Genomic DNA, 25,817 nt, shown 5'->3' with positions numbered 1-25,817 from the left:
GTTTTATTGAAGTTAACAACAAAATTAAATTGAAGAGGATCTGGATAGCCAACAATTACCACCATATATTCCCTTTTAAAATACTTTGCATCCACTCAATAAATTACCAAAATAAAAGAATACTGAAATCCACCTATCCTTTGGTGATTCACAGTTTCACACACATAAATTTCAAATTACTTATCATACAAATCTCTAATTTCACTCATTGATGCTTACTTTGTTGGTATATTTCTCGATCTCCTTTTAATCACGACCACCACCACCCCCCCAAGAAAAGTTGCATTGTACAATTGAATGCTACACCTTAGTAATTCAACACTATTAATTTTATATTTCTCGATCTCCTTTTAATCACGACCACCACCACCCCCCCAGAAAAGTTGCATTGTACAATTGAATGCTACACCTTAGCAATTCAACACTATTAATTTTTCCCCCATATATGCTCACGGAATACAAACATATGGGTAAAGAAATAACTTTAGTTGTATCATGCATGGACACGTACATAAAAATTTGTCAACTTCATCTATGCCTTTTTTTCTCTGTGAAATTATTTTTTGAATTTTATTTGACTAGCAAGATATGTAATTGATCAATTTCACATACTATGTACCATGTATACTTGTATTGGTTATTACTTATTAGCTAAATGCCTAAATATAAGTAATACGATCGGAACAACTCTGATGCTAGACTGCATGCTAGTCCTAACATAATACTTCCTCCGTTTGGAAATACTCGCAACGTTGGTCACTTTCACGTATGCCCATGCAAAAATTTGATCGTTAATATCTTAAATTTTCTTCAAGCAAAAATTATAAAAAGTTGTTATTTTGTACGCATTGAGACGAATCTAACAAGATCCCACATAACTATATTTTATCTGACATTATAAATCACCAACAATCGTCAAAGTAGAATAAGTGAATAGTGCAAAAAATGTCAAACGTTGTGAGTATTTCTAAACAGAGGAAGTATCATGGAAATATAATTCTGACATTTTCATTTTCAATACTCCGCGCATCATAATATTGCAATTATAAGAACCAATAATGTCTTGGCCTAGTGGTTAAAACTGAGGGCCTGTGTACAATAGGTCTCAGGTTCGAATCTCCCTCCCCCATTTGTAATTTATATTGCCCTTGTGTCTCATTCGCGCAAAAAAAAATATTGCAACTATAATAGGACGGAGGAAATACAATTTAATTAGCATGATCGAGGTTAGTAACGTTACTCTTTCCGTCTTTCCTGTATATTTGTTGACGTTTTCTTGTTTATTACGATCGTTTGCTAAACCTTGGCAATAATGGCCTAATTAATTGCATCTTATCTTAGTCCTTTATTCATTCGTATGCATCATTATCATAATCTTGCATCATATGACAGATAAGTGGATCGATCGGAGTATCATAATTTTGACTTTTGTATACTTTCTTTATATTGACCCCCCATGTATAAGTCATGACAAACTCATTGTTTTGTACTCACCAATCTGTAATGATCGAACCCACTCGGAAGGAAAGCTCCGATCCTGATGTTGCGCAACTATTCATGTTCGACACATGTAATGATGTAATCCATCAGCTTCGAGAGAATTTTATCCTAACTTTTGTGTATCTTTATATTGAAAAAAAGTGGATTGCAAATCGTAACAGACATTCTCAATTGCCTGGATGGGCCAGGCCCCCCGGGCAAAAAAAATGGTATTATGTTTTTAGTTTTGGTACATCAGAGCCTTCGAGAAGTGGACTAATCTTCTGCGAGAGTTTGAATGCATGGGTACCACTACTATGGGAAACATCCCTTACGGCTAAAGTTTTTTCCATACCTAAGACTCGAACCTGAAACCTATATTAAGGAGCAAGAAACCCTTAACCACTCATGTCAATCTCAGTTGATTTTGGTCAACCTAATTAAAATTTGAGTATATATAGTAGTATATATCTCACACGTACTATATTGCTTAATGTTACTGGCCCCGTACATAAATTAATTGTTGAAGATCCGCCACAAATCGCCAAAGACGTTGACTTTGAGGCCAGGGTTGTATAAATAAGGAAACGATGTGACAACTAACAACAAACTAAGAGGGATAATTAAGATTTATCAATATTGCAAAGAATCCAAAGATGCATACAAAGAGCTACGTGAAGGTTCTCTTGCTTACCGTTGCGATCACCATGATCGCGGTGGCCAAGGACGCCGCGGCGCAGGATGTATGCAAAGGAATCGACGAACGTTGCTTTGCCGATGCAGACTGTTGTCCGGGATCTGCTTGCCACGGACCGATAGTCTGGCACTATACCACTTGCTTTTCGTGCGCAGGGAGCGGGGCTTATTGCAGCGCCTTTACCCCGTGTTGCCCCGGTTACTCATGCAACAACATATTTGGTGGTTCATGCTACATTTAGACCCGTGCGATGCACTTGCCTTCATATATACATGCTTTTGTTTGTTTCATTTCCTGAATGTTTGTTTGATTAAGTACTGTAATACGTAGTAAGTCTGTAATTGGACCTTTCTAGCTAGCTAGGTCTTTACATATTTATACGTACTAATTATAATTTTTACATTGCTTGAGAAATTATATCTATGTTAAGTTTGAATTTTATCCGCCAACAAGGTAAGTTTGTAGCTAAGTTTGCTGCTGTTGGTGTTATCATCATCGTTGCTTTTATGATGCAACCAACAAAGTAGAGTTAGGTACGTGACGGGCCGTGTAGGTACGTTCATGCACGTGCCTTTTACCCTAATGGTGCCTAGAAGGTCCAAGGAAAAGTCATGTTGTATCGGGCTCGTGCCTCTCTTATTCCATAAATAAGGTCCATATATGCATGGCCTGTCTCACGTGTCGTGTCGGGCTTGGGCAGATCTTGTCGTGCTAAAGGCTCCCTTACTAATTTTAAGATTTTTCTATTAAGTTTGCCGACATGCGTTACGGCCTGTAGTGCTCGTGTCAAATTTATAAAATGTTGTTCATACAAGACCATGACCATCGCCATACCTCTCAGATCATGTTGTGCCGTGTTTACAACGGGCTTGTGCCGTGCTCGACCAATTTTGATCGAGCTTGGCCGGGCTGCCCGCGTGCTGGCCCTCTCTATGGTCATTGCCATACCCATGTCCAACTCTACGACTAAGGTGGTTGACATCACCAAGCAAATTAACGAGTAATGAATTAAGCTTGTTATTGGCTAGTTTCTTTTATCAAAAAAGGCATTATTTTCATTAACCAACCCAAAGTCAACTAACATGGACGTACAATTGAATAATTGATCGAAGATCCACTGCAAATATCACATTATCTTAAGAGTTTGGTTCCAAACTCCATTTCAAACTAGTGATAAACTCACCTAAAGAAATAGAAAAAACAGAGCTAGCGAAAGAGGAAGTCAAGATTGGAAAGTTGGTCAAATCGACTCAAATGGCCTAACGAGACCGACAAGTACATTTTTGAGGGGGAAAATACTGTAAAACGTCTCACAATTTTAACCCATATCTTCAAATTGCTACCCCGTATGAAAATAGAAAATTTATCCAACAAAATCCAAAATTAGGTTATGGTGATACTTTTATAAGGCAATTGACAATGAATCGAATATGACTCAACCCAATCCGTATCGACCCAAACCCAAAATTCACCCGGTTTATTCTTATTAGAACTTTACCTGACTCGAATTGACCTGACTTAAATAACTCGATTGCCACCTCTATAATGGATACTTCATAGTTCGCGAGCTATGACTCGACTCGACTCGACTCGTCAGATGTCTCCCGTCCATGAGCAGAAACCAAAAATTGGGTCCATCATAAATTAGTGAATTATGATAACCGGTTCAATTTCCTTGACTTTTTTCCTATTTTATCTTTTACTATAAAATACATGGATAATTTTACAATAGCTACATTAATTTGGTAGCCACTACAAGCTTTTAATCTCGACCTTATATTTTGATACACGAAATCTACACCATTTATTTTTGTTGACTTGACTTTTGAAGAAAATTAAAAATTAAAAATTAATTAACCTCCATAAACGGTTTGTTTTCTTTTTAAGAAGATCTTAATAGTGCGTTGGTTCTCAAAGTATGATGATTTGTATTAATACGGGGTGATTGTTGGGTGGATGAGAGAATATGATGAATAACGATGGTAGTATTTGATTGATAATGTGGTTTTGAATAACTGTGCCTTTTCTTTTCTTTTTCTTTTTTTTGAAACGCAGTTTTTTGTTTTTGTTTTTTATTTTTTATTTATTTTTATGATTAAATAAATAAGCGGATTAGATTTATTCTTAAAATTAAAGGGTTGAGATTTGCTAAAATTATGGTGGCTACCATTTTATTGTAGCTATTGAAAAACCTTCCAAAATACATTTACAAACACACATCAGATATCCAAAAATACTTCCTTAATTACAAGCCTAGACTCCTAGTCAATGTATACAAGTCGTATGTTAATCTCCAACCACAAACAAAACAAATAAAATAAAAAATCGGAGGAATTCAACGTTTGTGTTTGAAATTAAACCAACGAATCAAATATTCTTCCCTCTTTCTGGGTTTCTCCCTTCTTCCTTTCTCCTCTTCAAAAACCTTCTTCCCTCTTCCTGGGTTTCTCCCTTCTTCCTTTCTCCTCTTCAAAAACCTTCTTCCCCTTTCTCTCTCCTTGCCTCCACGACGAACTTCGAGGGTTTAATTTTATGGATCCTTCCGTCTCCAACGATTCTCAGCACTGCAATTTCTTCAAATCTCTCTTTTCTAGATTCACGCCTTGGTTTCGTTACCTCCAGTTTAGGTTTCCGGTTTAGATTCTTTTACCGATTTTATTTTTCGGTTGATTATTTGACGCTCATTCAGGTATTAATTTCGAATTAGCACTTTATGATGATTTTTAATGGAAATATGCAAGCTTATTGATGCTAAATTTTTGCAAATTTGTTTATTAGTGCTTTGATTATATGTTTTATTGGCAATTGATGATGGAAGTACTGTTATCTGAGATGATTAATCAAAATTGAGCATTTTTATAAAAAAAATTATCAGTTTAATTACTGTTTATTTAATCAATCTATAGCAAAGTTTAATGTTAACCATGTTTAAGCTTAATCACTGTTTGATAATCAAATTTGATCAAAATTTCTGATTCTTCCAATTCGTTCTAGCTCAGCTGTTGTCTTGGTAGCCAAAATTCACCAAATTTAGTACCTTTATTGCTTGTTTGAGTTATTCCTTACTCCTTGTATAAACTTTTAATAATGGGTATATATCAATAACTAAAGGACGAAATTTTACGGGATTTTGGTCGCTAGGATTTGTTAGTTGAAAGTTTGAGCCACTTCGGAAAATTGGAAGTTGTAACTTTGTCTTGAATTTGTTTGATAATAGATAAAGTATTGAAAATTTCAGGATTTGTATTCCTACTTAGTTCAAATAATTTAATAATCATATGCCATAATGTTCACTACTTCACCGTAAAATTCGTCGAATTCATATTTCTATTCATACAACATAATGCAGAGTTTTAAGACTGCTTTTATGTATTATGTGCCGGTTTTCAGGTTGTATTGTTGTAGAAAGCTGAGACAATACCAGAGGCGCGTATTTATTTGAAAGATTTTAACTCAGTTTGTGGAAGATAAAGCAGCTTCTGAATCGACCCTTGCTACTTGGTTTGAAGTTATATGATTGCGAGCAAGGGCGATTCAAAGATGTCCCAGAGACGAGCAAAGACCTCCGGTTGGGCTGTTTTTGACCATCAGCAAAAGCAGAAAGATGGCCGTGAAGCTCGTCCTAGTAATGAGGCATTTCCTTCACTGCCTACTACACTTCAATCTGAAAAAACATTTACGAGAAACAAGCATCGCCAAGCAAAATCATTCTCATCGGTTATACTGCCTTCATTAGACTTTCGGGCTCCTTTACAAGATAATGTAAAAAGAAAGCCATCTGAAATTGGTAGTTCTGCAGGCCCTCATATTTTTCTGAGCAACAAAAAAGGTTTGGTTTCTAGACAGCTTAAAGAGCTATTCGGCTGGGCTGATGATAGTTTGATTGAGGATATAATGGCTGCTGCTGGTGATGACTTTGACAAGGCGTCATCCTTTTTGAAAGCAATGGTTTCTGATCAGAGCTCACAGGACCACGAGAATGTTGGGGTTGCAAATTTTAAATCCGATATCGTGGAACCAGTGAGCAATGGAAACTTAATACATGAAAAGAAAGATGCATCCTTAAAAGATATTTCCAAATTTGCCAAGACATGGTCTGTTCTGAAGCCATGTGTTAGCAATAACATTGATAATGTGACGAATGAATTTACTCTTTCTGCTGAAAAGCTGTTTGATGATAGTATGGAAATTAACGCAATGCTGGGCCGTTGGACATCTGTACCTGTTGAGCCTGAATGGGAAGAGGATGATGTGTACTTAAGTTGCCGTAAAGATGCAATAAAGATGATCAGGTTTGAGTTTCTGATCACTGATATTGAAGTTAATATTCATTAGAGTCATCACTTACTTTAAAATGCGATGTATTGGTATTGATTTCGATTTGAATCTAGTTAGAGGAGGAATCACGTAAATTAAATTTAAATGAGGAAAACATTGGTTTAAATTGAGGTGGCTTTTAATATATCCTGTGTTGAAGTTAAAATGGTTCTTTCTAATTATTCGGATGTCAGAGACTTCTGTGTTAATCAACAAGCTTCCATGATTAATTTTGAAAGGGCTAGGGAGTGTTATTCTGTGATATTCTAGGAAGGAATATATGCTATTGTTGCGTGCAATATGCAAGGCATATTTACATGAGTAGTAAAGTGCCAATCATACATTAGGTTGTGTTTTACCTTACCTTTTCATATGAGATTCGAATCACTTAAATCAAGATTGCTCTGTAGTAGAACTCTATCTTTTACTTCCCAATTCGAGTATGGTACTTAACTACTTACAGTTGGTGAACCCATATAGTCAGTCATGGCTGGTTCGTTAGATTTTGGTTTACACCATTTCATTTCCAGTCTCTTTACCTGCTTTTGATAATCATTTAGGGACTGTGTTATGCAGCTTAACTCTTGAGTGCTTGCTGTTGATTACAAGCAGTCGTACTTCTATTTATTTTTGTGTTCATCTTTCTCTCAACAGATCTGCCACCCGTCATTCCAAGGCAGCAACTAACTCTTTCTTAAGCGGTGATCACACCTCCGCCCAACAGTTTTCTCTGAAAGCAGGGGAGGAATGGAGAGCTGCACAAAGCCTAAATGCAAAAGCTGCCTGTGAGATTTTGAGTATACGTAACGAGAATAATGGAATGTGGAGGTTGGATTTGCATGGTCTTCATGCGTCAGAAGCAGTCCAAGCAGTAAAGGAACGCCTATATATGATTGAGACCCAAGTGCTGTCCGAGGGTTTAAGGTCCTCCGAACTTCCGAACAATCTCAGGACCAAGGCAGAAGCCTCCCGTGCTTCATATCTTGATAAGTTAGACGAGAGGGCGTCCAGTAGGCTGAAGCCAATATGGTTGGAAATCATTACAGGTATTGCTGTCAATTCTCTTTCTCTCTCTCCCCCTCTTATCTGGATTGAGGACAGGTTTTTGTCAATTTGAAGTTAGTGACCCAAAACTTCAAAATATCTTGTAAATATAAATAAATGTTTGTTTTTGCGTTAATTATTAACGTTGGCCTTCTTCTTGGCAGGCATAGGGAATCATAGCCGTGGGGGAGCAGCACTTCCAACCGCGGTGAGGTCTTTCCTTGCTGACAACGGGTGAGTGCATATGTGTGGCTCATTGCATACTCATGTTCATCAAACACTGATTTGTTTTTACCTAATGATATGGAAACTCGGTATTGCAGGTATCGATTTGATGAAACAAGACCAGGCGCAATTATTGTTCGACCTAAGTTCCGTCTCGGTTGAAGGATCTTCTATCTAATTAACAGCCTGCTGGATTTTTTCACACTGTTCCCAGATGACCAGGAGGCAGGAGCACCTACATTCATGTCAGCTGCTTGGATTCAGTGACATTTGTGTGTACTAATGTACTTGTATTTTAAAACATGTTATGCCTGAAAGTTTCATTTTAGTTGGTAGATAGGCTTATTTGTTTGTATTTCCTTGTGTGCTGTGAGAACAGTAAATAATGTTGATGATTTGAGATTCCATTTCATTCTTCCTATTTCAGTTAAACTTCTCTCTATTTGTGTCATCGTGCCAACATTTTAGTCTGATTTTACTCTTCTCAACTCCAATAGGTCTTTACTACAGAAATCTTCTCATTCTAAATTTACATCACATTATAAATGTGTTAAGCCCTTTTAAGGTTCTAATGGACGATGTTACCAACAAGTGTTTGGATGGCGAGTCGTTTTAGGTTAACCTAAGATTTTAGATTCAAGCTTTATGAACACAATAACATTCGTAGGGACAGCTTTCGGAGTTTAGTAAGCTCTAGATTATTGAATGTGGTATACTCGAATAAAACCTAACGCACGTTATTAGGACATAAAACCCAGAAAACTATTAGAGGTTAATGTAGAAAAATATAGATGTGTAATGAAAAATCAAGTAATGATGTATCAACCTGAAGTCTGCTTAAGACGAAACGTGAACCCAAATGGGTAGAATATGCTACAAGAAGGTGGCTCAGATGCAAGATCAAGCAGGGTTGCAGGTTCAATACAGGTTCAATAAACGGCTAAGGGATACAGTAGACTGATACATGTTGACAGATAACTTTTGCCATGAAATCAAATGCAGTCTCTGATCTCCAAAACCAAATGATATTCTGGACCAGAACGAATGCAGACGACAAGCATCAAGAACAAGAAACTAACAGGCTAGAGTAAGATTAGCAAAGTTGTGTAGAACCGACGTTATGTCAGACTATAATATATGTATTATTGAGCAGGCTCCGGAATCTGTTTCGGATGTTTTGATGGAGGATAGACCTCCATGAACCTCCACTCTTTGTATTATGTTGTTGAATTTTTAATTTAACGTTCCTAGCTTGCATCAAAAAAAAAGAGTAAGATCAGCCGATTAGCGTATCAAAGATGGCAATCATAACTGCGAAATACACACCATGCAAATAACTCAAAATGACGAACTATCAGTATAACAGAAAGCTGATATTAAGATACCAGTAATTATTCAGCACAATTGTTTGCCTTGCCATTTACACTGTAACAAAAACAAAGACTACCAGGAAAATTTCCGGGTCCAAATTCCATGAATATGGATAACCTCTCATTATCCCTATCTCACAAAATTGAAATATAAAAATCAGAAAAACTTTATCTATTAACATTCCAACAATATACTAATATGTAGAACATTTCCCCTGTCTACTAAGGGCCTATTTCAGTATTTCCTGATGAAATTTCTGTAAGCAGACCAGACCTTCTAACTTGCAGTAATATAAATGTACGGAGTATGAATGAATATTCACATGACACGGAGTATATGATGCCAATCAACCTTCTTCCGAGTTCCAGGTGGACACTGGAAATACCTCCAAATTCCAAACCAACTTCATAGTGGCGACTTCACTTGCTTTGGAAAATAGAGGAAAATTGGGGAAAAAAGAATTCTGTATAAATGAGAAACCAAAATATTCACCGAACATTGAGCTCTCCATAGATAAATTTACTTATGCTGCCTCATATGGGGGTAAAGTCCGAGTATATGCTCAGGCATGAAGTCATGCCGTGTCAAAATTCCAACAATTGGAGATCTCTGTATCAAGAAAAAGGAGTCATCAGTCACTGTAAATTAAATTGACTTTTTATGTTTCATGAAGGTTTTGATAATTCAATTAGAAAGTTAAGCTTATACAATTAGCTGACTCAAACAACCAATCAGCTGTTAGTTAGAGTGCGTTCCATTCACCTGATTTTCACTTATTTTTCCTGAACATAACTTATCTGAACTTATTTGAAATTATTTTAGTCATAAATTGTACTTGGTCAACTCTTATTTTTACTGAACTTATTTTTCATGAAATAAGTGAAAATAAAATGAACAAAACAGAGCCTAGTCAAAACACTAAAACATGTCAGTGGACCAACCAACAAGTGATTGCATAAAAGAGGAGAAGAGCTTACCCCTTGACTCTTGGGTACCACGCACATATGTCTGAGTCCGATTTGCCTGAAGAGAATTTTAGCTTTAGCTAACGACATTGTCTCGAGCACAGTGTATGGAGATGCATTAGTTATTGGATGAAGATCGATATACATATTCATCTCTTCCTCTGTAATAGTTATATCCTCCAACTTGAGCCCTTTCCCGGTGCCAGGCTTCGCAAAGTCAAACGGAGAGAACTTCTTTCTGATATCTCTACCTGAAAGCCTGCTATCATGGGAGAAATACTTTGCCTTAAGCAAAACAAGCAGATGGGACCTCAGAACCAATCCACATAACTCAGGTGTATCTGAGAAAGGTGGTTCATTAATAACAGGAAAACCATTATGTCCGGTACTCTGCAAAGCATGTACAACAGTCTCCACTCTCTCAACTCCTGAAAACGTGACTAACGGACCAGAAACAGCATCCCCGGCTACCAAGTGCTTCATGTAAGCTTCTGCGTGGGCTTCCAAATATGGCAACCCTTTTAGCTTCAATATTTGGTCATACACACCGTGGTTGAAGCAATCTGCCACTGTTTTTGATATAAGGAGAACTATCATCACAAGAGGGAGCAATAATAAATTATTGGTAAGCTCGAGCAATATCACGCACAAAGAGACCGTCATTCTCATTGTTCCACCAAGGAATGAGGCGGCCCCTAGAAGAGAGAATAGACCAGTATCAAGCACTGACAAAGAATGGAAGACTCTTCCCACAATACGTCCATAAACACTTCCGCCTAAAATTACAGGGATGAAAAGTCCTGCAGGTACCGCAATCCCATAGGTGATAATCCCGAGAAAATAGATTGCGACGAAAAAAATGAAGAGTGAAGACATCTGAAATTCTCTTATGATAGCGTTGCTGAAAAGATTGCGAATAGCATCATCGTTTGTGGTGAGAAAGAGGGAAGCAAGATCGTTGTAGTAGCCAGGTGGACACTGAAATCTCTTGTAGTGCCCGATTTCACCAACAGTTGGGCACTTGCTGCCTGCATCTATAGGACATGGAGTGCACTTTGCTAACCATGGAAGGCCGAAGGCACAGCATGTTGTCAGGACAGATATAACTATAACAAGTAGAACTCTGAATGACGGACCTTTTCTGCAAGGAATGAGGCACGTGTTAAGGTTTCTAATCCGGAAAGGGGGAAGAAGGGAGAAAAGGAAAGAAGTTTTGTACGAAGTATAATATAAAAACTACACCACAGTCTATTAGCAGATGCATGGACAATGGTTGTGCATATCTCTGATCTATTCGACTTATTTTGTCATCTGAACTTACCTTAACTTCTCTGAAATTATGTTATCTGAAATAACTTACTTATGTGTAAAAATGTCTGAAACAAACTTATTTTTCTGAACTTATATTTTCTGAACTTATCGATCTGAACTTACTTTGTCTAAAATAAGTTAAAATAAGTCAAGATCATAAGAATTTTTAAAATGGTATTTTAAACATCATGGTTTGGGAACTGGATTTTCAGATTTTCATTTTCTAAAATGCACAACAAATTTTTATTTTAAAATCCCTCCTGTATTTATACATTAGGTTTAAACAATACCAATTAGTCAATTACCACAACGGTGAACTAATAATAAAAAGGCTACTCTTGGACATGAGATCAAGAATAACATACTCATTAATGATGCTGTAAGTGCGGAGGACCTTGTCGATAAGATAGTTATAGAAAGCTCCCAGAACACCTCCAACAACTCCAAGAAATATCACTGCCAAGATATCATAACCACCATAACTTGATACCTCTTTACTGACATCATACATGATCAACCCACCCTGACCGAACAGACCACATTTCCCAGTCCAACAATATTGAATGAAGCCTCTCAACACTATGGCTACTACAGCTGTGGTGAAAAATGTTCTCCAAAGAAGAGCACTCCTCCACCTGAAACATAAATAGGTAAATAAAATAAATATGGAACAGAAAATATGTGATATCCTGACATTCTTATACCAAAAGTCAAAAGATGATTGAAAATTTCCGTCAAGTTTCACCCCATTTAGTTATCTGCTTTAAATCTTTATATTAATTGTTTCATTACTGTTCTCTAAGCTATCATTCATGCATAAACCTTATATGATACATTGAAATCATGATTGAGTTTTCTCCACCATAACATATTGTTGCAATAAACAACCAAAAACCAATTTGCTAGAAACCCAGAATAAGCTTACCAGGAAGCTGCTTCTTCAAGGGCGAAAAGAACACCACCAACAGGAGCACGAAAAGCAGCAGCCACTCCAGCTGCAGCACCACAAGTGATCAAATCTCGACGATCTCTGTCATTCTTGAAATATCTGAGCCAATTCCAGGTCAACCCATACTTGCGAGAGCCACCCTGACCAAGTAGATTGGCGATGCAAGCACCAGTATGAACCATAGGTCCTTCCTTACCAACAACAAACCCGGCGGAAACACCAAAGACAGAACCAAAAATCTGATCATGAAAATTTGCATTAATCAACTGTTTATAAATAATAATCTCTGCATGACAAACTGACTGACTCACTTTCCGTTTTAGCATTTTCCATATAATTGATTAGCAAAGAGAAACTTTTCCAAAAAAAGGCATGAGAACTGGAAACGGGAAATGTAATTGTACATAACGAGTTCGTAGATAATCACAAGAAAAAACAGTTTCTGAACTGATGATCATAATCAACTTGACTTTAACTTTTCGTGCTTACGCTTAATACTCCTTAGTTGGGCTCGGTGAGGAGACTGGGTAATAAGCACTCAACTCAGGATGTGGCTTCAATGAAGCTCAAACAGCACAATACCCCTGAAGAAAAAAGAATCAAACCATTCTTTCTTCTCAGGTTTGCATGAAGATTTAGGATTCTGTCATATGGTACTTCAATATTTAAAGATATAGATGTGTATATAAGTATATAACTACATAAAATAAAAGTACTATCAGAGTGAGGATCCCTCTTTCGAGGAAGGACATTCAGATGTCACTGTTAAAGATCTATCCACATAAATGCAAAAGGCAAGTCTCGCTCATTCTGAATCATGGTTTAGCACACTTTATCATCAAATGTATGTGCAGGTGGTAAAATGTAAGAGAAAAAGGGATATCTTCAGTGATTTACCTTTACAAAGAGGGTGCTAGGAGCCAATATCGAGGGAGCGTCAACACCATTAAGATAAGCTTTGACCTCAGGAATACCAGATCCAGCAGCAGCAGGAGCAATATATGCACAAAGTACTCCGGCAGCAGCAGCAAACGTTATGTTGCAACCAGCAAATGCAAGAAAAGCCTTGAAAAAACTGTACCAAGACCATAGTACATAAAACAATATATTAATGGAGAAACCAAAATTTTTAATCTCTGACTAATGTAGTATTCTCAATAACGGTAACAATGACAGCTCGAAAAAGATGAGGCATTATATGGAACAGTAGTATTCAAATGCCGTATCTTACCTTCCCTCAAGCATCAGTTTGTTAGTCAGCAATAACTTGAAACCAGATATATTTTCAACTGCAATGTTGTTGAAGAAGCCAACAAGTCCAGTAGCAAGACCAATTAGGAGAGCCAATCCCCACTTTAGGAAGACATACTGAAATATTTGAACCCTTTTTCTTGACCTCCAATCTTGCTTAAACAAATCATTTTCTATCATCCTGAAATAGTAAATCAAAATGGGAAATGATGTCATGTGACTATCTCGCACCAGGAAAAAAGTAAGTGCTAATCTGGAAATTACATTGTATAATACACTAACAGAAGCAAGTAGGCAAATGACTATCTTGTAATCCCCTCAAATCTGATTAATATCGAACAGGGAAAAATTTCCCTGCTAATGCTGGCATTGACAGCAGAAAAGTAGTCCAATAACCAGGCTATAGAACTTAATCGCATAATGTACAGCTATGGACTTTCAGAGGTAGCTATTTAACTGAAACTTTCAATTTAAGTGCACCCAACAATCAGAATTATGGATATAATATGACATTTGGACTTTTCACATTGGACAAACAGAAATCACTGAAAGTAGAAGGTTCTGATCACATATCGATATAAACACAAATGATGGAACCAGAATTTTCAACCAGATCCTTCGCCCAGTGTCCAAGTAACACAACAGTCTGGTGATTGATGTCCATTCTAAACCTCAAAAACTCTCCTTTACTAATTCTTCGTGAACAACAAGAATGACTAACCATAGAACACCAAGGAAAGAGAAGGGAGAAGCAATAAGAAACACACAATAAATTTCACTAGTCACTGAAAGAATTTGACTTGATAAGTAATAAAATGGTCCACTTTATATACTATGGTCCCAACTCTGTGTAATTTTTATTACTTGCCAATTCTAGATTCTTTGTAATTACACATGCCTTCCCCCCCTCCTTCAAAGACTATATGGTTAATAAACAAGTAAAAAAAAGGAATGAAAACTTTGCTACAAAATCTTTATATAAAAAAACTCCTTACTCATAGTCAAGGCTCTCAATGGGGCAGGAATTGGCACCAACAACAGCGATCTGTGAGGTAGTATTTGTCCGTTTTCTCAGAAGTGGCATCTTCATTGAAGACATATTCCTCTCCGACATGGATCCCCATCTCTCCTCCTCCTTGAAATCCAGGTCTCCAGGGTTTTCAATATCATTCTCTTCATCATCATCATTGTGGTTCACAACATTGTGATTCACAACATTGTGGTTCACAACATTGTGGTTCACATCATCATGTGGATCCATACTCAACTGAAAACATAATAACATACATCAGATTACAAGATTCGATCAATGACAAGACAATTGAAAAACCAAAAGCACAATGAATCCAATTTGTGCATCAGATACAACACACAAACACTGCCAAAAACCAAATTGCAAGTAATCATACTCATCAAAGTTTTTTTTCTTCTTCATGTTATGCAGAATTATGAAATAATGAGAAAGACAATCCTGCAACTTCAATCTCCTAAAGACTTAAAACTGACATTGCAAAATTCCATAAATTAACTAAGATTATTTTGATCAACATAGTTTCAAAGTAAATTATAAAATTAAAAGCAGATTTACTTGGAATTGGGACATCAGCACCAAATCTAAGACAATAAATTTACTTAAAAACAAATCAATTTTTATTTTTTGAAATTGTTTTTTAAAGGACTTTGCAGAATGCTCCAAAAAGTTCTAGCAGGTAAGGTAATCATATGCAACTTGCATAAAGCCATAAAGTACACGAACTTTTTATCATCAACAACCAGATTAATTTATGTAACAACACCAAATCAAATCATACCAAAATCAAGTAAAAGCTTTGATGACGATCACAAGTCAACTTCAACTTCCTTTATAATTCCAGAAATTGGAAAAAACCAAGAATTTAATAACAATTAACAAATTAATTAAAGATTTGATTTTTGGAGGGAGAATTAAATCATTAATGCAGAAATTATTAGGAAACCGGGAGAAATTAAAAATTAATAATAACCCAGACAAATTCTTCAATTTTTACTACAATCCCATCAATATAAAAGCGAAAAGATTGTATTTTGGAGTGAGAAAAAGGATTACAACACAAAATAAAACATACCCTTTCGATCAATCAGCAGAATACAGAGCACCCCTAGAAAGTTGGAGTAATGTTGAAGCAATCAACCAATTATAAAATGGGAAATTCGCAAAAATTAAGGGTGATTCGAAGATTGACAAAAGGAAACGATTTGGAACAAAATTTTCCAGGCAACACGAAGAAAAAAGATGAGGTATTTAATCGTGAACTATGAGAGACAAGCTGGCATTTAAAGATTGGAGAGAGAAAATATGGGAAGAGGGTAAATCCTAAATAGCTGAAGGCAATTTAATCTTGTTTGTTTCTGCACAAAAATTGAAGAAGGTGGGGGCTGGAAATTGGAGGAGATGATGGGAGACCATCAATGGGGGCTTTGAACATGGATACTTCTTAATTTTATGTATTTTGAGAGGTGGCTTCTTATACGGCTCTATTTATTATTACTCCCGTATTATTTTTATTGGTACGCTCTATCCTACTGATTTTAAAAAATCTGCACTTATATTAAATTTATCCGAAATAAATAGAGTTAACAAGGGGGTAAAATACGATAATATTATAATTCTCCATCTGTCTTATTTTACTTGTACGGAGTATCTGTGTGACTAAATTTGCGAGATTTTTTTTATTAAAGTAGAGCAAGTAAAACAAGACGGAGAAATAATAATTATAATAATGAATTAAATTAAAATGTAAAATACAAATAATGTTTGAAAGAAAATTTATCAATTCCATACGAGTATTAATTTAAGACAATTTTTATGTATAAGTGATCGTACCTTATACAAAAAATAGATTAAAATACTCTTGATTGAGCCGGTAATATGATGAAGGTGCTCTTAATTTAGACTCGTGATTTGAGTAACTCGATTTTTCTCTTTTTTTTTTTTTTTTTTTGAAAGTATTTGAAAGAACTTTAGTTGATTTTGGATTGTTTAAATAATCACCTTAAAAAAAGAGTCCAAGGTAATGCTACTAGATAGGAAAGGTATAAATGTATAAGATACCCTTCCTAAAGTTGCAACTTTTTTATGGAGAGAATCAATGGTTTAGGCTTGTATTCAACTTTTTTTTTGGCAGTGTAATTGATTGATATGATTTCTTTCTAATATACGTCCTCGATTATTTTTACATGCAAAATTTGCTTTTGATGTTTGTCGGTTTGTTAATAAATAATTAATATTTTTAGCTAACGGTAAGCAAAGAGAGTGAGAGATATATTAATACGAATCTAAATAGATTTCATATGAATATATTTTTCTTTACGTATAGATCATACAAAACAAACAAAATAAAATATGTGAACTATGCAAAAAGCAAATTGTTGCAATTATAATGAAACGGTAGAACATATAAGGTGCACGGTAACCCTTTCACATTTATTTTTGTAAAAGTCTAATAATCATTAATAAACTATTATGCCACATGTCTCGTCTTATAATTTCTGTTAAAAACCATATCCTTAGTTTCTCAACGCCATAAACGTGGCCGGTGGGCCGGTTTGGCGGTTAAAGCCATTCAAGAGTTTTAGATATTATAGTTATTACATTAAACATTGTTAATTAGACAGGTGTAACATGTATGTATGCTTCGTATATTCGTATGAGTATGAATATTTGCCTATTTGGACCGTCGAATGAATAAACTGTGCTCCGCATTATTTTTCTCCTCCCCAATTATGATCGTTTCATACCTAATTTGAGGCAACTAGTCAATATAAAAAAAATGCTACACGTCAATACCATGAGATCATATATAAACCAAAAAATATTGTCATGCACGTATAAGAGAAGCGATTATACGTAAGGTTATACTCGACTTCCGTATATTACTAAAGCGTACTCGACTGGGAAACCAAATACGGAGTAATATAAGAAGCAAAAATATTTTATAATGTAGTTGAAGATCTCTAAGATCCAATGAAAGAACTCGAATAGGGATATATATAGTTCGACCTTTCGCGGTAATGATAACTTAATTTTGTTACATAATAGGGGTGGAGGATTTAAACCTGGGATCTATTATACACAGCCACACATACCCTCAGTCTTAACTACTAGTTCAAGACATCATTTAGTGATTAACTAGTGTGTGGCCACATAAATGGGATTTTGACTTTTATTCGGATTTATTTGTTGTAAATATGTGCCCACATAAATGGTGTTGTCATAGAATTATGGGTGTGATCGACACAAGATTAGCGGCCGATTATCAACCTTCCCAGGGTGAAACCCCACATCATATCCGAAAATCAAAACAAAGTCGGATCCTTTTCTTCATCACTAGTTGATTCATTACTCTGGACATTATTAGTGCATCATCCACTCAATGGAACTTTTATACCCATTGGTGGTCTCTATCACATTTTCTCATCACATGTAAGGAGAGAATGTGAGAGAGTTCACGGTGGACCCCTGTGCATGTATATTGTTCTATAATTACTCAACCACCGTCAATGTTTCTCCTCTTACCCCGGGCTTTTTTTTTTTTGAGGCTTAATCTAGGAAAATAATAATTGTACATTTATAAATGAAGTAATCATTCCCTTTTTACATTCAATTTTATTCAATTTGTTATTTATTGTAAAAAGAACATATATGTTTATAATATAACATAAGTTGTACGTAGTTGGTTAAGATGGTAGGAAGTGCAACATTTAACAAAGATGTCTGGTGTTCGATCCTTGCTACATGTTTTTTGGTTGTCAATGACATTTCATGATGTTGATTAATGGTGACATGGCGTAATAAGAAGAGATATACGTGACACATATACATACATGCATTTTGAATTATTGAACTTGAGTGAGTAACCGAGAATTGGTCGAATACATCTCAGTTTTGGAAGGTTTACGACTTTTAATTATGTGGATGTATATAAGTTTTCTCACCACACACAAAAAGATATAGCTCAAACATCACAAAGAATGAATTGAAGTATAACTTTTTGAAGTAATACCTCAATTAGATGAGGTTCACACTTCTACATGTATAGACATTTACCATAATTTTTTTGAGCAAATGTACTAAATCTATGTTTGGCACAAATATGTCGTACAATTAGCAAGAAATTACTTCTAAATTAATGTTTTTTTTACGGCCTTCTATAGTTCTATATGTTCTTGGGGTGCCCTGAAAAAGCAATTGCAAGTATTATCCATGTGTTCTTTAACACATGCTCATATGAATCATATTGGTCCGGAAAGGTAGATATGTTTAAATTTTCCTACGTTATTACGTAGACTTGTCATTCAACTTCAAAAAACCTCTATTAATATCTACTTTCTATGTGTTAAATTAATTACGTAGTATGACATTAATATGGCTCAAATTAATTTAAAGACTTTGTAAATATAGTACGTTATTCTTTAGAATGTATAATAAATCGAAAATAAAATAATTATTTGTGATGGGAAAATCATTACTATTTTAAGAATAATTGCACATCTCCTTTCTTAAACATCATGCATCCTACCACGGAAGGAGAAAGGTACTCCGTATATGTGTTTTGGTGTTTTAGGGATCGATGGGGAATGATGTACATAATCCGTATATAGTACATTGTCCTATGGGTTGAATTTAGGAATTGATGTTAATAGAAGCTAGTTACACTACGTGAATAGAATATACTATGTTTTTTTGAGAAATTTCGAGCTAATCTCAGTGGTTGGAAAAAAATTCCAATTTAATGTCATTTTCGTAAATATTTTGCTTGACAACTGTAGGTGGTATAATGTTAGATGTTGTAGCTAATGGCTGCATACTACTCGGTGTTAATTATATACCAATTTACGTTGACTGTATATTTTATGATTGCTGATGAATTACTTTTAAATGCAATATTGTTTATGGGTAAGTGATTGATTGTATATTTATAGTTGTAGATTATTAATTAGTAGAAGCTTATTGTATATTGTGAGTTGTTGACTATATATTATATAATTGTTGATGTATTATGAAATACAATAATGATCGTACATGTGGCTCACATTTGATGACATGTCACTGTACTTTAACCCACATTTAATGTCATTTTCGTAATACAATCATCAATTATTTACGAAAATGCCATTTAATTGGATAAATTTTCCAATCACTGAGATTAACTCGGAACGACTCATTTTTTTGTGTGTTGTGAATGAGTTACAAGGACAACTAAAGTGCAAATGGGGGCGAATAGATTCGAATCTGAAACCTATTGTATACGTGAGTACATAACCTCGGTACATAAACAACATATTAAAAGTGTTCGGCGTAATTAAGGCATCACAAATTAACCTGATCTAGAAGACATCAACGTTTTAGAAGGAACGTGTTATACGTGCATGACAGCATGAGTTATGAGCCTATGACCTTTGTACTGAAAATATTGTAAAAAAAAGTTACGTTTACAGTAAGGAATCCAACTCGAGGAAAAACGAACGGTTAAAAAAGTATTGGAGCGAGAAAAAACGCTAAGCTACAATTTTTATTAGAGTGAGTTTATCCCTTAAATTCACCTTCAATCTTCAGACTTTGTCATATTTGTTTTCCATTATTTTTTTATTGTTCAGACTTACACAAGACTCTCCCCGTTTTTACACATTATCCACATATCACTACAAGATTTTTTATCATTAATGACAATCAAACAATGACGGATCAAAAATCTCGTCGTAAAAGCCTTTTGCGACGGGGCTAACAACCAAATAAAGACGGGAACAACCTCGCAAACGCCTTTTACGACGGGCTAATGACGGGATTTTCCATCAATGACAGACCCCTTTTATGACGGGTTCGCGATAAGAAATCGCACAACTATTGGCCTTTAGCGACGGGATTTCCCGTCGTTAATGGTACAATTTCTTGTTGTGTACTCACCTCAGTCTCAACTAAACTCCTAAAAAAAGATAATTAAATAGGATAAAGTATGATGGTGTGGTATAATTTGATTTGGTTGGAGAAAAAAAAGAGTCCTTGGATTTTCAAACTCACTTCAAAACTTGTTGCAGTCACTACTACATTTCGGAGCTAATGCGACGCCCAAATCCGTTGCATTAGAGCCCAAAACCCGTCGCATTAGGCCTAATGCAACGACTCATGACCGTTGCATCCGAAGGCGTTGCATCAGACCTAATGCAACGGCAATTTGATCTAATGCAACGGCTCTGACCATAATCGTTGCATTAGATAAATATCTAATGCAACGGTCCACTCTATTACAACGGTTGGGTAACGAGGTACAATAAAGACCTAATGCAACGGCTATATATACAAATATTTATTTCGTTATAAATATATGATGCTTAATTTGATTTTAATATAAATATAACTTAAGATATTAAAAAAGAATATCATTATAATAAAAAAAGATGGATAAAATTACATCGTTCGACTTGGGCAAAATTACAAAGCCAAACAATCTAAATAATCAAAGAAAAATTGGTATTCCCCAAACAACATATTTAACATTACACAAAGGCATAAGCCACAAAAAAAACCGCAAGAACTGAGATAATCAAAAGAAAACCATTGTCGTTTGTCTCACTTGTTAAGATGACAGGTTCCTAATCTTGATCAGCCTCTACTATCTCAATGCAATGTGATGCTACTAGCAGCTTTGTTCATTTAGTTTTCCAGATGATACTTCGGTTTGTGTCGCGATTGAGGTCGTTGAGGCTGAAGCAACACCAACCGCTACACCTGCAATGTAATGCTACCAGAAGCTATGGTCATTTAGTTTTCCAGATGATATTTCGGTTGGTGTCGCGATTGAGGTTGTTGAGGCCGAAGCGACACCAGCAACTACACCTGCAACTGACACTAACATCTTATAGTTGGGCATTGCGAGTTTTTAATTCATGCATATTTCCTTCATACTAGTCAGAATTATTAAATATAAAATGAGGCTAGATGAGATTACAGGAAATTTTATGGTGCCTACAGAAGAATTGAAGAAGGTAAGTTGGTTACGCAAATGAATCAATCAATGAACAAAATCCAATCTAGCGTGTGCTAGGTAAAGAGTGAACATGTAAGGGAAGTCTTAAGTTTACAACTGAAATAACGTAAAGAAGCATTTTCAAACCACCATATCAAGCATATTTACATACTTCATTCCTCAAAAAGTTCTACCTACAACGAAAATACATACCTCTTGAATGAAGTTGAGAGTAAATGGGTTTCCGCCTTTCATAATCTTTAGTTTTTGGACATTGTTGATTTGGGCCTGTCATAAAATCAAACAGATAGAATAGATTCAATAAAAGTAAAAGTATGAAAATTTGAAATACATTAACGGATAAAAACTTTCAATGGGCAAGTAGAGCCTAACAAAATCATTAGGTTTCCATTTACCATTTAGCAGGTAGATGGACACATAGATCAATTTCGACCACAGGAACATAAAGTACAGAACATATTAAAGAAACAAACTGCAAATGTTGTGAAAGTTGAAATTATACATCCAATGTGGAGATTACCTGACCTTTTCATGCAAGAAATGCTATGCAGCTAATAACTCTCAATGAATATCCTTGTTTCTCTTGCTACCCATGAATTTATTTTCCCTTAATCACCAAAAAGGAGCAAATATAAACAATAAACGTGCCATACTCATTAGATATGGAAGGATGTATAAGTACCAAGGGTTCATTAAGTGCATGGTTAACATACCTCCCTTAAACTCAAAAATGGCTTCCTTTGATCTGTTCACTTATTTATTCTTGTTTCCATTCTCTCTTCCGTCATGTGAGTAAGGTCACAGACTTTCAAACTAGTCTTGACTTGCAATGTAGATCTTCTGATTGTCATACTCTTTCAATGTTATCTTTCCACTATCAGCAAGTAAATCCAGAGCTTCCTAGACTTGACACCAATTATGGAAGCCAAAAGTATAATTAACTAAATAGAATCAGTGGACAAAGCAAGGGGAGAATGCTCTAAAATTCCATGATAAATTCTAAACTCTAATCTTTTCTTTATTTTCTATTTAATCACCTGCAACTACATCTATTAACTGGCATGAAAAGGTTATATTCATACTTTTCAAGCCTTTAATCTAGTTATTGTTTGAAGCTTAATGAAATCATGTTAACAATCGATCTATTCTTCATTCCAGCCTCACATCTTTTTAAACTGTCAAAACAGTGGACAAACTAAGCTTTTGATCTATTTATTTAAACTAGGTGACAACTCAAATCCACAAAAGAACAGCCAAATCTCGCCCTTAGTTTCATAAAAAAATATCCAATATCTTTTGTGTCACAAATATGAATGAATACAGGAACAATTAGGTTCCTTAGAACTCGAATTTAGAGCTATAAAGATACGAAGATCACTATTCTGGTACGAGTTAACAATGAATAGATCAATTCAATATAACTCCAAAATACAACTTCCTGAAATTACTAGTTGTTGAAGTAAACTGTATGAAAAACCCAAATAAATCAGGGATGCATAATTTTCTCCCAGTGAGTTGAAAAACAAAAAAATGGTCAAATCTATTATCTTGAATCACGGTTGATATGTTATGTCTGCAACAATTAAATAAGAGATGTAACTAAAATAGAGACTGAAGAGAAGTAGAGGAGTAACTAAATTTGGCTCATTTCGTAAGAATAAGATATAAATTGGGAAATCCCTAAAAATATAATCAAAGAAATCAGGAAAGATTTCTAGGTTATAATAGCGTCAATTCAGAAATACTCAATTCAGTAATGAAGATTATACTAAGAACTTGAATTACCAAATGTCAAACCCTAGATTAAGAAAAAGGGGGGAAATCTACAATTGATTTGCTAGAATGTCAATCATAAAGAATAAAAAGCCTATTTGTTGGTTTTTTCCATTAATTGATAAAAATAACTAATCAAGAGTTAAAGAACAACATAACCATACCTACAATTTCAATGGACCTCCGAATAAGACAAGGGTATGAAAATCTCTGTACAACTTTTCTTTGACTAGAAATTTGACATTATCCAAGATTAGCGAGACAAATCATCAACGGAATTTAGATAATAATCTCTTCCTTATTCTTCTAGTGCCCTAAGAGAGTGAGAGAGGTGGAGGGAGAGCTCGAGAAGAATGACGGCAAAAATGCACAGGTGAAAAAGTATGAGTTTTCTATTTTATTTTTATATTAGTAAATAAAAAATGAGTAAGAAGGACGGAAGGAGTCGTGGCATTTGGTGGGCTAATGCATCTGTATTAACTATTAAGGCAACCGTTGTCATAGCCTTACCTGATGCAACGGATAGGAAAGGCTCTCACATAAATTTACTTGGCGTTGCAGTAGACAGGCCTATTTCAACGGCTTCTACTGTACCGTTGCATTAGCCCCTTTTGTGTCGTTGCATTTGATCGAAAATGTAGTAGTGAGTATTCCAAGACTCGGACTCGAAACTCACCTTAAGACTTGAGATAAACTCACCCTTACTCACTCCACATTTCCTTTTCCACCGGGCTCCGGCGTTCAGAAGACAACTTTAAAAACCTTGCTCAAGTGACTAAAACGTTTTGGCCCTACCTGACAAACTTGACCCGAATCTGACTACATAATTTTATTAATACAATCTTATTAACCCAATTCGATACCCAATTTTGGACCGAAACGATAACTCAAAAATGATCCTAACTGAAACAAATCTGAAATAAATTTAACCTGATATGACCCGACACCCAGATTGACCAGATACAAGTAACCGAACCGAATCGACCCGGGCCAAATATTCTAACCAAAAACCTGCCACTAAATACTAGCTAGTTTAATACATCATGACCTAATCTAGCAAAAGAAAAACGATCTAATTCGAAAAAAAATCAATCTGATGTTAACTGACCCGATATTACTCCAAAAATACCCTACCCGACCATGCATAAAACAAATTATGCCCGATACCCGAATAAACCCGATCCAAATTTGTACCCTCTCCAAAATAGGAGTGACCCGAAATGACCTAACTAAATTATTCTAATTTGAAACCGATTCAAACGACTTGTTTACCAAATTTAGTCACAAGTGATAGCCTCTAGCTATCCTAATTTTATTTGCAAAGGACGTAAAACTAGAACGTTCAAAAACGTCCAAAAGATTAATTTTATTACAGAGTAAGGAGTAAATGATTAGACGACCTGAAAATTTGGCCGTACCATAAAAAATAGAAAAAAGAATGTGAGTGCAAAACTATAGGAATATAAACAGAGTATAGTGAATAACTGAATGATATAGAGTACGTGATACTATTAAGGTGACAGCTATTTATTATTTGTGGATGAACATGAGTTCATGTGCCAATATATTTTGGGACATTGAAGAAACCAGCCTCATGATTTTTGCTGTCACTTTCATTGTGTGTTGGTACTTTGGTTCATATTTTTATTACTCCATCAAAGGTCAATTACGTTGTACGACTACTTGGTATTAAATGCACGTTTGTATAATGATCGATCTCTCCCTTTGTTCCAATTTAGTTTTACAACATATATAAAAAATAAATGTATAATATGGGTTGAGCCGTATGTATGTTAGATGTTAAGAAATGAAAAGCAAATAGCGAGTGAAAAATATTGAAAGATAGACCATTGAACATTTACTAAGGGAAACTAGCTGGTGCGGTATAGCCATATAGGTAGGGATGTCAATGAGTCGGATCTGATTGTATTATACGAACTTCGTATTCAGCCCACCTCTATCTGGATTTTAGATTTTTCTAAAGTTGGATTCGGACTCATTGTATATGTCGGATTATCTTACCCCGGATTGAGTTGGATTCAGGCTATTGTAGCACTTTTTAAAAATGTTTGGAAATATTTTCTGCATTCTGGTGCAAAAAAAAGGTCCTACCGGGAGTCGAACCCAGGTCGCTGGATTCAAAGTCCAGAGTGCTAACCACTACACCATAGAACCCAATGTTGATACATTTTTCATTGTAGCATATATAAAATATGTCCTCATTTATAAGTTACTAAACAAGCAGATAAAAATTCTTAACCTTATTAAATAGATTACTGATACTCTCACACATTAATATTCGACTTGTTAGAATGATCAATGAAAACAAATCATATAAGTTCCTTTATCAGCTTGTTTAATTTATGTATGGATTTAAGCTCGATCGTTTAATTTTTTCAAGTTCAATGCAA

At 35.3% G+C, this 25,817-nt stretch overlaps 2 protein-coding genes, 1 long non-coding RNA gene and 1 other non-coding gene across 15 annotated transcripts; 1 reads left to right on the top strand and 3 right to left on the bottom strand.

Moving 5' to 3' along the window:
• The first annotated feature begins 4,518 nt into the window (after positions 1-4,518).
• Positions 4,519-8,213, top strand: LOC110792084 (uncharacterized). The gene is made up of 5 exons (XM_021996896.2): positions 4,519-4,865; positions 5,567-6,468; positions 7,148-7,539; positions 7,702-7,771; positions 7,861-8,213. The coding sequence occupies exons 2-5, from the start codon at positions 5,690-5,692 to the stop codon at positions 7,922-7,924; spliced, it is 1,305 nt and encodes a 434-aa protein (XP_021852588.2). The 5' UTR covers positions 4,519-4,865; positions 5,567-5,689; the 3' UTR covers positions 7,925-8,213.
• Positions 8,214-9,096: 883 nt separating this feature from the next.
• Positions 9,097-16,142, bottom strand: LOC110792083 (chloride channel protein CLC-c). Of its 5 annotated transcripts, none has more exons than XM_056843380.1 (9): positions 15,715-16,142; positions 14,847-14,876; positions 14,605-14,816; positions 13,590-13,790; positions 13,256-13,433; positions 12,335-12,597; positions 11,775-12,044; positions 10,111-11,239; positions 9,097-9,742 (listed from the first exon to the last, which is right to left on the bottom strand). In XM_056843380.1, the coding sequence occupies exons 2-9, from the start codon at positions 14,868-14,870 to the stop codon at positions 9,653-9,655; spliced, it is 2,367 nt and encodes a 788-aa protein (XP_056699358.1). In that variant the 5' UTR covers positions 14,871-14,876; positions 15,715-16,142; the 3' UTR covers positions 9,097-9,652. The 5 variants fall into 5 exon arrangements, with proteins under 5 accessions (XP_056699358.1, XP_056699357.1, XP_021852587.1 ...); XM_056843379.1 differs by lacking the exon at positions 15,715-16,142 and adding an exon at positions 15,198-15,227; XM_021996895.2 differs by having other exon boundaries at positions 14,605-14,876; positions 15,715-16,141.
• A 4,870-nt stretch (positions 16,143-21,012) lies between these two features.
• LOC110793214 (uncharacterized) lies at positions 21,013-23,868 on the bottom strand. Of its 8 annotated transcripts, none has more exons than XR_008919664.1 (5): positions 23,571-23,868; positions 22,347-22,538; positions 22,154-22,240; positions 21,826-21,900; positions 21,013-21,494 (listed from the first exon to the last, which is right to left on the bottom strand). It is a non-coding gene; the product is annotated as an uncharacterized lncRNA (long non-coding RNA). The 8 variants fall into 8 exon arrangements; XR_008919663.1 differs by having other exon boundaries at positions 21,013-21,488; positions 23,571-23,845; XR_008919665.1 differs by having other exon boundaries at positions 21,013-21,482; positions 22,159-22,240; positions 23,575-23,839.
• A 1,641-nt stretch (positions 23,869-25,509) lies between these two features.
• Positions 25,510-25,581, bottom strand: TRNAQ-UUG (transfer RNA glutamine (anticodon UUG)). The gene has a single exon. It is a non-coding gene; the product is annotated as a tRNA-Gln (tRNA).
• Positions 25,582-25,817: the final 236 nt, after the last annotated feature.

Source organism: Spinacia oleracea, chromosome 4 (assembly GCF_020520425.1).
Source record: "Spinacia oleracea cultivar Varoflay chromosome 4, BTI_SOV_V1, whole genome shotgun sequence".
NCBI classification, from domain to species: domain Eukaryota; kingdom Viridiplantae; phylum Streptophyta; class Magnoliopsida; order Caryophyllales; family Amaranthaceae; genus Spinacia; species Spinacia oleracea.
This window is presented reverse-complemented; position numbering and strand designations above follow the sequence as displayed.